Source organism: Coloeus monedula (genome assembly GCF_965178545.1).
Source record: "Coloeus monedula genome assembly, chromosome: 5".
NCBI lineage: Eukaryota > Metazoa > Chordata > Aves > Passeriformes > Corvidae > Coloeus > Coloeus monedula.
Genome location: NC_138785.1, coordinates 27,170,357 through 27,187,245, shown reverse-complemented (window position 1 = coordinate 27,187,245; position 16,889 = coordinate 27,170,357). Strand labels below are relative to the sequence as shown.

Here is a 16,889-nt window from a genome sequence, read left to right as displayed (position 1 = left end):
GCAGCATGTTTGCAGTTTATAGGTCTCCCAAAAAGAACAGTTAAATAGAGTTTTCAGGAAGCTACATGTCAGTTATAGAGAACAAGTGACATACAGCACAGAGGATGGATGGCAACCAAATGTAAATGATATTGTCAATGCAATAGACTTAGCAACAAGGGTTCATTTTTATCACAACTATTTTTACCTGAAACTGCTTTAGGAATAATATTTATCTTCAGCTGAAGATAAAACACAAACTAAATATAGACTTGTGTAGGTAACTAGTGGTCTTAGTATCATTTTAGAAAACATGCATATGATTTTATAATCTGTAATGATGGGTTCCCCGAAAATATGAAGGTTTTTTCCTTTTGTGCAGAAATCTGCTTGAACGTCAATATAACAATTACTACCGGTAGATGGAATTTTTATATCCATTTGGTAGTGATTTACACCAGTGTTTTCAAGGCTGCCAACAAGCAAATCCAGAAGGCAGGCAGCCAAAATTCCAGAAGAGACAACTGTCTTTTATTTTATAGCTTATGCTTTTTGAGCTTAATATGATTTTCCACTAACAAGTTCTGTACCTTCTCCAAAGTGCTAAAACTGGTGTGCAGAATTGCAAAGTAACACAGCCTCTTCAAGGCAAGATAATATTAAAGTCATGGTAAGTTATAAAAGTTATACTGTTTACTTAGGGGAAAAACCAGTAAGGTTAAAAGAACTGTACATGATTTATTTTTAGACACTTGTTTCAATGGTTACGTTTTTGAGCTTGACTATAAATGACACAACGATAAATCAGCTAAGTGTTGATTCCCATTTGATTAAAAAAAAAATCAATAAATACATAAGAGACATGGGAAAGATTGCTATAACACTTAATAGGAGCACAAAGTATGCATTGGTTATATCATGTGCTTGATAAATAGGATGCAAATCACATCTAATCTTCTTAGAAAGGCATTGAAAACAAGCTGAATTTGAAGGAGCAAAAAATGCACAAACAGAAACAGTTTTCTTGTTTTCCAAGAACTCTAGGAGGTGGGTACCCATTAGCACGGTGAGGTCCAAATATTGTCCTAAATATGATTACTGATGCTTTTGAATGATTTCTAATGCTAATAGCATTAGAACATTTGCAAGAGCCATATTAGCAAAGAAAAAACTACTCATCCATTAGCCTAGACTCTATACACAAAATGAAGGCCTAGTTACCTGCTTCGTATCTATCAATGTGAGGGATGAAAGAGTCTGTGTAAAGTATTCATTCTTCCACTGATCCCATGTTGGAAAGGTGACCCGTCTAAGCATAGCACGTGCTCACTGCTCACCAGAGCAATAGCTGCCACTTGTCCGTGACCATCTGAAGCTAAAATCAAATTAGCAAAGTGGACTTCGTAGAGAAGGTTAGCCTGGGTGCCTCCTGATAACTGCACAGAAGTGAACACCCAAAGAACACCTTTCACTGTATCAGAAATTACTTTATAACTAAGGATATATAAGTCAAAACCAAAAAGGCTATATATAACATAATGCTAACAGGCAGAGAACAACATTCTTTCTGAAATAATGTCCTTACACTGAATCTCTGTGTTCAGATATGAACTGTGAACGACTCCTCTTTTTTGCTTTCTTCTCCCTGGCACAGTTTTTTCTCTGACTACAAAACTTAACATCCCATCTTCTTTCTTAGTAAAATTTGTCTGTCCCAATGAATTCCTAAGCTACGTCTCATTTCCGACTCCATGGCAGTAAAAAGAACAAATGCCAGCTTTAAAAGAAGCACTCTTGCATAGCAGTATGGATCCTGTTGCATGTGCAGGGTGTACAGTGTTGGTGTAGCCTCAGAAACAAGATCTTACTCAAAGACAGGTTACGACCCCACAGCCTGCAAACCTTGACATGCATGACTGGGGAAAAGCAGCCACTGCACACGTGATACTGATCCCACAAAATCACTCAGCCTAACCACACTGTGTGCCTTCCCCCCACCTGTTATGACCTGTACAATACATACCTCCGTACACATCCAACTTGTAGCAGATTCCCATGCACCAAATAGACACTTCCCTACAGCCCAGTTTTAATACATGTGATGCAAAGGACTTTTAAACATACTTTGAAGAAGAAACAGAGTTACTCTAGATGTATCTTCTGTGTATTTTATTGATCAATATACAATATACAAGCATATACAGCACGTGTATGTGTCTGGATATACACACATACACAAAAGCCATGTGTATGATACATACAACAAACAAGGCCAGATATCTGGTCTTGCAGAGACCTTTGGTCCAGCACAGAACCAACGACCAGGGTGGAGGCATACAAGACCTTCAGAACTGTAACACTGTCTGTTCTTAGAGCTGCCTGGGCACCAGGGCAACCTCTGTAATAGGACAGAAAGACAATAGATATCTACTTGAGATCCAGTAACAGAGAAGATGGTTGCTTTTATCTTACCGCTGGTTATTGTTTTCCAAAGGTGATCCATTATTCAGATTATTGTGACCTGCTGCCTTTAAACCAGAAGATAAACAAAAGGTGCACAGAAACTGCTGAGTGGGTTCCACAGCACTAAGAGTAGCTAAGAAAGCCCACTGCAGAGCCATTGCAGATGATGAATCCACACCAGGCCCAACAGATTGTTGGGATCCAGAGGCTGAGATGTGGGAAAGCTGGGTAAACACTAGAGAAAGAGCTCGGAAGGAATCCTTGTTTTATCCTTCACCCACCCCCAGACCTGCTGTACTAACTCCAGTACCCTCCACTAATGCCACCACAGAATCAGTCAGAACCCACCAGAATGCTAAAGAATTTTTTCCACAATAAAGAATTACTTCAATTTTATTTGTTATTAATGTATTTTATAAGAAAAATGGTAAAATTGGTCGAATTGGTTATCAGGCACTTGGCTGTATGTTTTACATAGGAAACCACAGTTGTGAGCTGGAAGAGAAGCCTCATGCTCTCACAGTGGTTTCTGGGAAGAAGAGGTATAGTTACCAAGTTTGTGGCTATTTTATATTTTAACTTTTTAGGCTCATGAGAACAGAAGAATACTGGTGATACAGCTCTGAGAGGCATATTTTGCTGTTAATAAATGGCAAAACACATTTTAATCCATATTTTTTACCATAAAATACTGTCAGTTAATAACCTAGACCTGAATTTCTTCCTCTGTTGCAAGTTCATAGCTTGGATCAATAAGACATGTTCCTATCATTTTCCCATCAGACACTACTGGAGAAGCAGAAGGTGTCTGCATAGTAAGTAAAGAGAGAGTAGGAGAAAATCTGGGGGTCATGGTTGGTGGAGGGTATCCATGATTATGGATAAGGGGAGGATAAGGGCATTTATTAAAAGCTTGCCCTGATGCTATATTTGGCATTCTTGGTGGCACTGTCCTTATGCCAGGCTGTGCTACTGATGTTATCAAGGGAGGAGGGAAAACAAGAGATTTCTTATCCTTAGAGAAGTTGTGAATGTGAAAATTTTCATCTTTCAGTTCTGCAATATCATTAAACACTGAGGCAAGAGGTTGAAATCTGGGTTCGCAGCTGAGCACACAATCCCAGTTATAACTACCTCCAAGATCCTCATCAGAGGTGTCAACAGTTGCAAGCAAATCATACCCAGAGTCTTGCCTATCTGACATCAGGACATATTCTCTTGTGAGGTCTGTCATTATGCCTTTCTCTTTTATTCCAATTTTTGCAACTGTTTGAGACAAAATTTTGTGTGCATAGGCTGTGTCACAGGCTTCTTCTCTGCTTTCTCCTTTAATGGTCTGCATGTTCTCCATGCTTTGCATGGTAGCCGTGACATCCGTTTCTCCAGACTGACAGGAGAACTGATCAGGCTCTCCTGGGATCCCCGAATCTGGCATCTGTGAGCCATGCTCGCTCAGTGCTGAGCTAATGCTTTTTCTGCAAGGATACTCATAGATCCTTTTGATTTCCTCGTCCTCTGCAGTCTCTCCTTCAGCAGAACCGTGGCCACTGGAGTCTGAATGCCTGCAGGAGACATCGTCATCCTTCCCCTCTCCGATTCCTGCTAGGCTCAGCCATTTTGCTATAGTGCCCATGGGAAGCATACTGCTCTCAGTACTTTGGATTTTCTGGCAGTCCTCATCTTCTCTTACTGAATTCACATCAGTAGCTGAGGAGGATACTGCTTCTTTTTTCACACAAGCATTCATCAAATTTTTCTGTTTAAGTCTCAGGGTAAGTGTGATAAGACTGACAGCAAGCAGCAGGAACACCGTCAGTGAGGTAGAAACACTCACCGTCAGGCTGTGTGCTGACAGTGTGGGATCACTCTCAGGAGAACTGGAAACATTTACAAAAACAGTGCATACTGTGAACCTTGACTCAATTTTGGGGCTATGAGCTCTTACCAACAATTCCAGAATATCATAATTCCTTTTGATGCCATTTTTCTTTCTGTGAACAGTCTGAGTCAAATAAATATTACCACTGGTTTGATTCACAGAAAAGAATGGAGAAGGTTTTAGAAGGGAGTAATGAACAACTCCATCCAGTCCACCATCACTGTCAGATGCTGTTACTCTGCCAATCAACTGGCCTGCTTCGTTCTTCTCAGGGAGATTAAATAAATAATGTTCTTGTGTAAACACTGGGTCAAATTCATCTCTCCCCTCAATATCTACCTGAACTGTAGTGGTAGCCAGTGAATCACCTTTGTCTTTTGCTTGGATTATTAGACAGTACCTATTTTGACTTTCATAATCAAACATTTGCTTTGTATGAATATCTCCTGTTAAAGGATCAATAAAGAACATGTCATGGTCTCTAGGAGCTTCATGATGAGCCAAACATGAAGAGTGAATGGAGTAGGTAAGGCGTCCATAGGAGCCTTTGTCAAAATCCAGTGCACAAACAGCACACACAAAAGAAAAGGTAGGCAGATTTTCACTGACAATGCAGCTCAGACTGGGAAACAAAAAAAGTGGGGCATAATCATTGTCATCTAGGATGCTAACAAGAACAACAGCAAAAGCCATATTTTTTATATAATTTCCTCCATCTGTGGCTTGGATAATCAAAGTGAATTTCATGGTATCCTCATAATCCAGTGTTTTCGTCAAATTCACAGATCCTGTTCTACCATCCAAGCAAAAATGCCCTCTGTCATTTCCAGAGATGATAACATAAGTGATCTCTGCGTTAGTGCCGGCATCACAGTCTTTTGCTGAAACTTCAGTGATGTGACTGCCTATAGAGATGCTTTCTTTGACATGAACATGGTACTCTGGGCTGCTAAATACTGGAGGATTATCATTAACATCCAGCACAGTTATTAGTACTGTAGCAGTTGAATTCAAGGAGGGTGTTCCATGATCAGAGGCAAGGAGGACCAACTGGTGAGAAGAAGCTCTTTCCCTGTCAAGAGCACTGCTCAAAACAAGACTGCCGACAAGTTTGTAGGATGTTTCCAACCCCATGACACTTGTTTCTACGGAGAATAAATTCTCAGCATTGCCAGCAATAATAGAGTATTCGACATAGGTGTTTTCACGTGTCCAGTCACAGTCGATGGCTGAGAACAGGAGGATACTTTCTCCAACTGAGGCATCCTCGCTCACACTGAGATTGTACAGAACCTTTGTGAAGCGAGGGGCACAGTCATTTACATCTTCTACATGCACCTCCATGGAGGTAACTGCACTCAGAGGGGGACTGCCACCATCTGTGGCTTCTATCAGGAGATGAAAAATGGAAATATTTTTCAGCTGTGTAACTGGTTCCGTGGTGAACACTGTACCTGAAAATAAAACAGAATTAACAAAAGCCCACACTTCCCAGGCAAGTAAATGTGATTCCAAGAGCTGATTCTAAAGAGTCATATTTGAAAATGACTCAGCTGTACGCAACAAAATAACTCTCTCACATCTGGAGAGTAGTGGGTCAATGTCTGCATAGACATCAGTGACAAGTGGCGACCCTCGGGGTCTATACTGGGACCAGTACTGTTTAATACCTTCATCAGTGACATAGTGGGATAGAGTGCAAGTTTGCAGATGACAACAAGCTCAGTGCTGCAGGTGACATGCCTGAGGGATGGGATGCCATCCAGGAGGACCTGTACAAGCTCAAGAAGTGGGCCCATGGAAACCTCATGAAGTTTAACAAAGCTGAGTACAAGGTCCTGGCACAGGAGTCAGGGCAACCTTTGATACCAATATAGGCTGGGGGAGGAAGGGATTGAGAGCAGCCCTGTGTAGAAGGACTTGGGGGTACCAGCAGATGAAAAACCGGACATGACCCTTCAATGTGCGCTTACAGCCCAGAAAGCCAGTTGTATCCTGGGCTGCACCAAAAACAGTGTGGGCAGCAGGGAGAGGGATGTGATTCACTCCCTCTGCTCTTAGAGCCCACCTGGAGTGCTGCATCCAGCTCTGGAGTTCTCAGCAAAGAAAACACATGAACCTGTTGGAGCAAATCCAGAGGAGGGCCATAAAAACAATCAGAGGGCTGGAGCTCCTCTCCTATGAGAAAAGGCTGAGATAATTCAGCCCAGAAAAGGCTCCAGGGAGACCTTACTGTGGCCCTAAAGGGGGTTTATAAGGATGGGGACAGACATTTTAGTAAGGCTTTCAATTGAAAAGGGGTAAGGGATTTCAATTGAAAGAGGGTAAATTCAGAGCAGATATGAGTATTTTTTTTTCAGTGAGGGTGGTGAAACACTGGAACACATTGCCCAGAAAGCTGGTGGATGCCCCATCCCCAGAAACATTCAAGGTCAGGTTGGACAGGACACTGAACAACCTGACCTATTTGAAGATGTACCTGCTCATTGCAGGGGTTTGGACTAGATGACCATTAAAGATCACGTCCAAACTATTCCATGATTCTAAGAGGTCATAGCTGATGCTGTGAAGGCAAGACCTCCCCTCAGTGGTGCAGTGTCAAATACACATACTGCACTTAGACCAGAAAAAATATGCACATTTCAGGGACAAACTGAGAACTCCAGTCTTTGATACAATCAGTTCCCCACTGATAACGGCAGATTTAGCAAAAACACATGATGGAATTTGGCCACCACAGATTTCCAGAACTCAAGTAATCACTGGCAACACATGAGAAAGCAACAGGACTCTTCGATTTATACTTAAATAGCTGAAATAATAAACCATGCTTACAGACTCACCATTCTTATGATCAATGGAAAATCCCTCAGAGGAAGAGAGGATTTGGTAGGAAATCATTCCATTACGTTCAGAATCCCTGTCCATGGCAGAGAGTGTCAGAACAGTGGCATCCATAGAAATGAACTCTGGCAAGTTCACCTGACATACAAAGCAAAAATAGAGCTTTATAAAAGATTTTAGACATTAAAAAATACATTTGCCTTTATTTGATCTTATTAGAAAAACCCACACAGTTCCCAGCTTTGGAAAAAGTTTTACCCACCCATTTTCTTCTGGGACAAAACCAGAGAGAGTTGAGATATTGAAAACTATGCCTTCAATATGGCCAGAATTCATAGTAAGTTTTAAACAGTAGTAAAATCCATCTAGTTCATTATGACAGCAGCTTCAGAGAATAAATGAATCACTTTTTTCAAGAGTCACTTATGGACTGCAACTAAAGGCTTTTCCCCTTGCTTTCAAAAACCCCTTCATTTCCATACATGGAATACAGTCTGCAGTCTCTGCGGTGTAAGACTGACCACTAAAAAAGCCAACATATACACCCTGAAAATTCCAACACTAGGGCACTTAATCACCACTGGACTATTCCTAGAATTTAGCTTTTCAAAATACTCCTTTTTTTTTCTTCTAGGAAACCAAGAAAGTCCATTCCCTTTTTAAGAATTTTCATTGTTTCAAGTCCAGATACAGCACTTTAGTGACGAAAATTTCCTTCCACCTTATAAATCCAACTTCAAGTGAACAGTATGATACAGCAGCCACCTCTATCATAACTTGAAGTGTTAGTTGAAATAATTTAAACAGAGAGATTATATGTATATAATAATCACATACATATATTAAACTACATATCAGGAACATAAATATGAAAACACTTGAATGGACAATAAAAGCGTAAAAATACAGGATGATGAATAGGGAATTATACATATCATCAACCAAAAAGCAGCAGTGTATCTTACTTGCCAAGCAACACATCAACACATCAGGATTGTGGAAGGAGAAGCTCAGCTGTTTACATTAAAATAGCAAATAAGGCTATGCTGTTTTGCATCAATTAATAATGCTCCCTATAATGTCTACTCCAATCTACAAAAAAAGTTCCTAGCATTTGCACAAGCAAATACTTGCCTAAACTACTCTCCAAAATCAGACACATACGAGGGTTGAGGAAAACTAAGGTCTAAAAACCACTTGAGTATTAATAGTATGTTTTTTCCAGAATGTAAAGTTAAGATTTTAAGTGGAAAATTTACACAAATTCTGTCAACTCAGGCACCCAAAAGTTTCACAGGTGCCTACAGTTTGTCCCAGAGGCATCTAAGTGACTAAACTCCTGTGCCTGCACATGCTCAGAGGTTGAAAATTCTTTACTAAGCCAAATGTTTAGACTTCTTTCTTTACTAAAACTGTCTGAGACTTATAAATGAAGCATTATTAAGTCCAAGTCTTCTGTGGTGCCTCATATTTTTGGCTCTGGGGTATCTACCACACACAAAAAGCACCAAATCAAACAGCTCAGTTCACAGAATTGCAGAATGGCTGGGGCTGTTGGGCACCTCCAGGGAGGTCACCTTGTGCAATCCTTGATCGGAGTAGGGTCACCTAAAACAGGGTGCCCATGCCTGCATACTGCTGAGTTTTGAACATCTCCAGAGACACAGATTCCACAACCTCTCTGGACAACCTGTGCCAATACTTAGTCAATGTTAAAGGGTTTTTTTAAAAGAACATGTTTCCTGACGTTTACATAGAATTTCTTGTATGTCCATTTGTGCCCACTGCCTCCTGTACTGTCACTGGACACAACAGAGAAGACTTTGGTTTGCCCATCTTTATTTGCCCACACTAGTATTTACACACAGAGGAGACAGAAACCACAAAGATTGAAACGGAATAGTTTCCTCAGCCCTTTCAGCAGAATTCTTAGGAAGGGGCTGGGGTTTCCTAGAAGAGGTCTGCTCTGTTTCTCCTCAATAATAGTTCGCAGACACCTTTCTTTCTAAGTGCTCAAGACAAATATAAACAAGCACTCCTACTATTTGTCATCATTACGGAAAGATGCCACGTGCTGCTTGTCCATTTGCCTTGTTCCCACCTGATAAAAGTCTTGAGTAAACACCGGAGGGTTATCATTGATGTCCAAGACAAGAATGGTGAGTTCTGCTGCTGTTTGATGCACAGAGTCTGAAACTATGATATGCAGTGTATATACAGCAGTTTCTTCAAAATCTAATGGTTCCACCACCAAGATTACACCAGTGTATTGATCGATGGCAAATTTCATTCCAGGACTATTATCAGAAATAAAACCAAACTGAAGTGCTGGTCTGGAGTCTGCATCACTTGCTGACACTCGAGTCACTATAAAACCAGGCAGGGCATCTGAAACAATAATTTCGAGAATAAGTCAGAGTTAAAAGATAGTGTTACAATTTCTAAAGATTTTGCCTATTTTGTAATATTGGATCTTGGATATTTGTGATCTTTCCATATAGCTTTTGATATATTTAAACCTTGTGCTTTACAATAATCGCAATATCCAGAAAAGCTATGGGAAAAATAGTGGATTTCTTCAAAGGTATGTGCTGTATCCCAATTTTAATTTGGGTTTTCTTTAGACTTTCCCAGATCCAGTGTAGTCATAACAGTTTCTTCACCAGTAACAGGAACTTACATAGTTTTCCACAAGCATTTAGGTGATGTGAATTTACTGAACAATGCCACAAGAATATTTAACTGAGGCAGAGACCCCTGATCTGGGTAGGACCAGCAAATGCAATTCTGAAGCTGTTCCAAAGGAGGAGAAGGCCACTAGAGAAAAACAAGGCCTTCAGACAGACCTACATGGCACAAAAATATTAAGAGATCAAGGTATAATCCCATGAGATTGAGAAACTGGATACAGACAGCTTTTGTCATGGGCCAAACAGACAGTACCAGAGACTGCAGACTGAACCTTTTAGTGATCATTTTACAAAGCCTGGAACTAACAGGAGCTAAACCATTTCTCATTTGCATGCCTGGGGCACAAAGCCTCAACAATGCTGTGCCATTTCCTAAAGCAAGTGGTCTTAAATGGAATACAGAAAAACTAATTAAGTAACCGGTAGTTAAGAGCTGCTGTGTATCTATGAATTCTGTACTTGTCACTACCGGTGGGAGAGAAATTTAGGAAAGACTAAAACATATCAGAAAATACAGACTTGATATCTTCTCTTAACCAGAATACTGCTGTTTATAAATTTTCTGCTGTGTATCTTAATGCATTCACATGATGCCTGTATTTGAAAATTACAACTTTAGGACTCAGGGTGTGCAGATGTTGAGCTAATGTCACACAACACACAAGATGTATGCTGGGATTAGAACTCAGGAGGTCCTGGGTCCTTCTCTTCATGATCATCAACTGGATCAAGCTATAGAGCATTTTAACACTTCATTCAAATTCATAGAAAGCATTTCTTTCATCACAATGAAGTTCAAAATGTCTCATTTCTAGCAATGCTGGTTTTAACACCAAACATTTTTATTGGAGAAGAGCAGAAATTGAAGACATATGAAGGATACGATACTGGAGTCCAAAATGAACAGATTAAAGTTGTATTTCTGCAGATTTTTTTCTCTCTTTCTGAATTGCCTATGGTTTTGTTCCAAGCTATTCTTAAACACAATGTCTAAGGATTAAAAATAATGCCTCTGAGAAGAAAAGCAGATCACAATTTGCTTTGATATTTCAGTTTTAATAATATCCACTCTAATTTTTACTACAGTTGTTTGATTACACAAATCACCAAAAGCACTATCATCATCTGACAATTCCTAGCCTTAACAAAATGTAACTGTACTTTCACACTTACTTTCTGGGACCTCCACTTTACCTAGTGGTTGGACAACTGGAGCATTGTCATTAATATCTAACACTTGTATCTTCACAATACTTGTAGCAGAGAATCTGGGGTTTCCTTTATCAGCAGCTTGTACAACCAACCTACAATTAAAGGAAGCACTAATTGTCACTTCTGATCAGAAATCACTGAATTATGCACCACTATTATAAGCATGGGAAGTTTTAAACCCAAATGATTAGTCATTGCTGTTCCTCATTGCAACTCTTTAAATTCCATCTTTTTTTCTGTAAGGTTGACTGTGCACAGTTTTATTTTTTGGTTTTGCAGGAAAAAAAGTCCAGGAGATTCTACATGGCAAAAAAATGATAAAGTCATACCAAGAAAAGGGAAGTGTTCCTCTGTATTCATTTCACTCATTTTCATACCAAATATAAGTGGCTAAACAACTCTTTCAAATAAGACACAGGTCTCCCATTGGTAATTCAGAGCAGGAATTAAAACCTAAGTACTAAATTATCATTTGGAGGAACCTGACTCTCTTCATTGTTTATAAAGGGACAAAAGGGTTGTGGAAATGGGAGAATACAAAAACATCCAAAATAGTATTCAGCCAGAATGCCTGCAGACACAGAGTAGCCCTACTACTACATTATAAATGCAAGTGATAAAGTGAAAACTCTGAATACATGCACCATTTGACAATGGCAAAGTTCCCACTGATTTTAGTGGGACCAGAATCTTACTGTCAGATTAGAAGAGTTTTAACTGCCCACTTCCATTTCACACCTGCATAAGGATGGGTAGTAAATTCTGTAAACAACTTTTCGATTTCCACAAACAATGTAGCAAAGAAAACAGTAAGCAGCAACATGATAAACATGGAAAAAAGGAGGTTTGCTCTTTGTGGGAAGAGCCTTCTGAACAATAAAAAGCAAATGTAAGCAAAGATTATTTGGAAGACTTCACCACTTCCCAGTAGGGAAGATTCCAGAAGGGAATTCAAAATTAAATCTAACTCAACAGGTGCTCTTAAAATTAAAAAGGCAAAAAAAAGAAACATTGAGCTATGGTAAAGGATATACAGATCAAAGCTGAGCATCTCAATTAAATGTTTTAAGTACTAACAACTGTTTTCATGTTGCACCATGTTTTTTGGCCTCCCTGAAGGTCTTCTAAACACTTTATTTCTTCCTCTTTCTTCTAAGTAACAGTTAAAAAGTGTCAAATCGATGTCACTTCCTAAATGTTCACATGACAGAACGGAATACCAAGGCTGTAACTCAAGCTGTGCCCTGCAGCATTTCCATTCCTTAACCACACCAGCTCTGCTCTGGGTATCCTTGTGGTTTCTGATCCGACAGAATACATAACTTGAATTGCAGGCTAGTATTCAATCAGTGACCATGCATAATTCCATATAGAAAGTGTATTTTTTCTAGAATGAATATTGGTAAGGTATACATATGGAAATATTTTACTAAAAATAATCACTTTCTAAGGTTTCAGGAAAAAAAACCCTCTCATGAAAACATCTTAGCCAATGCATTAAAATTAAGGTTCTGTCAACACTTCCATTATAAGTCCTGTTATAAGGGACTTAGATCTTCTGGGGATGAAAATGTTCAATTTATATATATAAACAACTCCTAGCAAATTGGAAAGAACCAACAGTAACATTTTGACACCAAATAGGAAAATAGTTTTGAAAGCTTCTTTTGCTATTCACTTTTCACGTAACAATGTACAGATTAATAACTTATTTTAGAGAGAAGGAATATGAAGCTACAGATTCCTTGAACAAACTGTCAATATGAAAGTCTAGAATTTGAACATAAATACTGAAATAAAGCAGTTAAAGAGAGATGTGAGAATCATTATGCTCCCGTGTTCAACATTTCACCAACAGTAAACATCCTTCTTTTGAAGGGTTTATTCCAGGTGTTCTTTTGAAGTACTAGTTACAAATAAAATGTATTATGCTACTTAAAGTACTGAAAATCAGAACTGATGTTTTCAATTCAGTGAAAAACGGAAGAAAATCCCTCCAAATTAAGTGTCCCCTGTATTAAGGTAAAACAAAGTATTTTGAGGACACTATTATCAAATCAGCTTGATACCAAAAAAAACCCACATACTCTGTCAGTCTTTTTGGATGGGGTTTTCTACAAGTTATTCTCATTCATAAGAATTCTTATTGGATGTTTAAAACTTTGAGGTCCCACAGGACAGGAAAACTTGCAAATATTTTAACTGATACCGCAACCAAATGAAAAAAAAAAAACCAGTAATTTCTATTGACACATACACAGAAATATACTTTTTGTGGAGATTTCAGTACTTAAAATGGGTCTGTTACTGAATCTGCATAGTAATATTTTCTCTTCAAGGCATGATTTATTTGCTTTCTAATTCCAACTATGGCATGACCCATAAAGAAAAATTGTCATGTCCACTTGACCATATTTATTCAGAGTTTTTGAAAAACGGGAAAATACTAATACTTAGTGCAAGACACATTCTAGATGGAAACAGTTTGGAAAGCATCTTTATCACACTATTGAGTAGAAAATTTGAACTATCTGCCAATTAAAAATGAGAACATGTGCCTATTTCTTGGAATTGATTTGGGTGTTTTCACTGTGCCTTTACAAATTTATATAGAATGTTTCCAGAGCGGGAATAGCTGCACAGTTATTAATAAACTAAAATCCAGGAACTGTCATTGTTCTTATAGTGAATAATCACACTTCTATCAATAAGTGTTGTCATTGATTAAACAAGACTATATTTCTATCTCTAAATTTGGTAAGTATGCAAGAATCTATAGGACAAATGGGCAGCTTTAGTGCTGTTCTCAGTGCTGTCTGGCTTGCACTCAGGTTCTGTGCGTAATGGATATCAACAGGAAATTATGAAATATGTAACATGAATATTCTCAAGCTGAACAAAAAGAATACATTTTTATGAGAACCTTCCATACAAACCTGTAAGACGAAGTGTTTTCATAATCTAGGCCTGTATTAGTTGCTAGAATTCCTCGCGTTGAATCAATTAGAAATGCTCCATTTTCATTACCAGATAAAATTGAGTATTCAGTTTCTCCATTCAGCCCACTGTCAAGGTCAGTTGCAAATACCTGTTTGCAAGCAAAACTGATGCTTAATTAAAACCAGTGGAATGTGATTTCAGAAAGAAAACGCTTTTACTACAGTCAGGTATTTCTGATTACTTTCCTTTCGACTGCACACATTTAAGTAAATCATCATCTTCGTCCCCAGCTTAAGTGTCATGCATGGTCACAAAATCTGCTAACGAACTGCAATGGGCTGCACATGAATGAGTAATTTGAAATTCAGCTACATAAAACATTAGGGCTGAATGTAATCATTTTACTATTAGGTTGCTGTTAGAATGCTCTCCCTGTTGAGCACATAAAAATGCACTTACTCAGTAGTACAGGACTGACCTTTAAATATCGCTGCTATACAGACAAAGGACAAAATAATTGAACTATTAAGCTTTCAGAGCTTTCATGGAATAGTTCATTAATTACCTTTTTAAAATACCAACCAGAAAATGTAAAAAGGGCAGAGGCAATCTGTAAAGATTTGCCAACAGAATAAATAATATTCGTCAGCAGTGAACAGGTTTCTCAAAAACTCCTCTTACTCTTTGAAGAGTTGTCTTTGTATTTTTTTGGTTGCTGAACAAGCATTATAATGAGTCCAGGATCCAAAACATAGCAGAGGCAACCAGTCAGATTGAATAAAGGAAACCTAATATAATGTATTCGGTCATAAAATTTTGCTTGACTGCCTTTTGATTTTTCTCTATTCCTGGACATATGTTTCTCTAAATACAATGTCCATCAGTTTCTAATCACTTTGCCCTGGAGGCATTTGTAGCTTTTCATTTATTTATTCTCTAGAGAAGGAATATCTTTAGTACCTAACATGACCCTCACCGTGACCTGACTTGCAATGCAAGAACATGTACTGAGGAAATTATGTGTTCTTCTAGTCCAACTGATGTCTTCTTTTGCTCTAGCATGGCCAGCTGGAAACATTTTGGGAGAATAGATCCATTCAGAGGAAGAAGTGTTTGCACATTTAAATTAAGACAAGCTGTTCTTCAGGCATCAGATTTTAAATTGAACACTTGGGTTTGACTCCACCAGTCTGATGAGTAGAAAGTATTCTTTTTATTGCTTCAGTCCTTTCAGCAGAGGCATTAATACGAGACCCAGCCTATATTGTAACCAGAACCACAGACTTGAATGGTATTTTTCAATTACTTGAAGGTAAAAATGGAATGTTTTTTAAAAAGATAATTTAAATTCTAGGCGCACAATTATCAAGAAGATACAGAATTCTCTTTCAACTTAACAGACCTAAATGAATGACCCGATCTGAAATGTGGCCTAGAAAAAAAAAAAATCATTTAATATTTTAGATATCCAAGCAAAGTAGTAGCAACACCGAGAACCCCACTGTCAGTTTCTAAGACAGAGAGGTCCAGAACAGACCTAACCAGATTAGAGTGATGAACAGATCAGCCAAACTTCTTCTTAACTACAGCGCTGTGCTTGGGAAGATATACTTCCACTTACCTGTATGATGTCTGTTTTAGGACTCTGGCCTTCCCATACCGATGCTTTGTAATAGCTTTGCTCAAATTTAGGTACATTGTCATTCATATCTTGAATCAAAACTGTCACCCCACAGAACGCTGAATTGAAGCTATTTTCAGCCACAACTGTAAGATGTATTTTACACTTAACTTCATAATCAAGGTACTTTGGCTCTTTTATTGTGATTGTACCTGGTTTATTACAAGGAAAAAAAAAAATCTCAAGATGTGACACACTCATTCAGGAAAAAATGTGTACAAATGGAGTTATGAAACTCCTAACATATATGGTCACTTCCATTGAACACATGACAGAATTCCAGCAAGCTCTCCATTGTGTCCTTTTTTTTACTTACCATCACCTGAACATGCTAGTTACTGAACAAATCTTGGATAGCTAAATTTTCAGCAACCACCATGCTGACAATTTCCTAAAACAAAGCCAATTTACTAGCAGAGGGATAAAGACAAAGTGTCTGCATGAGGTGTCCTCCTTGGCACAACAGTGAGACAGCCATGTCAGAAGAGACTCTCGTCCCTCAACTGAGAGGGGCTGTATCTTCCCCTCCATCAAAATCCACATCAGGCAACAGCTGTATCAATTTCTGTATCTGACTGAGAGGTGAAACACTGACTCCTTCTGATGCAGTGAGCCCCCTTCCCCTGAGCTTTTATTCTACCAAAAATAAATAAGGAATGAGACTTATTGAGACAACAAGCACAACTGGACATCTCCACATGAAAAGCGAAATGTCCTTGGAAATCCGTAGTCATTGTTTCAATGTTCTAGGAACATACTCATAATCCTCCATTACAACTAAGCATAAGACATACTAATTTGTATATTAATTTTCATTAGAATTCAAATTCAGTTTTGCATGGACTTTTCAGTAATGATGTCATAAATACTGTTACCCCAAACTTGGGATAGCATAAGAACGCATCAACTGTGGCACTCCAAACTAGTGCTTTTTATTTTTTATTTTCTAGGATAAGCAAACATTAACTATTGTCTATGGGCCTGTGTCTTGAACATAAAGATTTCAAAGGTGTTTTATTTTCAGCACAACACTTAAAAATTATCGCATTCTGTTTACAGAGAAAAGAAAGCAGACAGTGGCTGAAGGAATACACTTCCAGATGACAGAGAGCAAACTGAAAGACTGTAGTGTAGAGTGAAACAAATAATCAAGTTTGAGGTACACCACCAAGCAGTAACAGTCTTCAAATATGTAAATAAT

The 16,889-nt window shown here is 38.5% G+C and overlaps 1 protein-coding gene across 1 annotated transcript in view; it reads right to left on the bottom strand.

The window, feature by feature from the left end:
• Positions 1-3,148: 3,148 nt before the first annotated feature.
• Positions 3,149-16,889, bottom strand: part of DCHS2 (dachsous cadherin-related 2) — a gene marked incomplete at both ends in the record, with an annotated part of 103,897 nt that continues 90,156 nt past the window's right edge. The window contains 6 exons of the mRNA XM_082281631.1: positions 3,149-5,775; positions 7,165-7,303; positions 9,267-9,553; positions 11,029-11,159; positions 14,004-14,155; positions 15,629-15,840. Of these exons, the coding sequence (XP_082137757.1) occupies positions 3,149-5,775; positions 7,165-7,303; positions 9,267-9,553; positions 11,029-11,159; positions 14,004-14,155; positions 15,629-15,840 (3,548 nt within the window). The remainder of the gene's footprint in view (positions 5,776-7,164; positions 7,304-9,266; positions 9,554-11,028; positions 11,160-14,003; positions 14,156-15,628; positions 15,841-16,889) is intronic.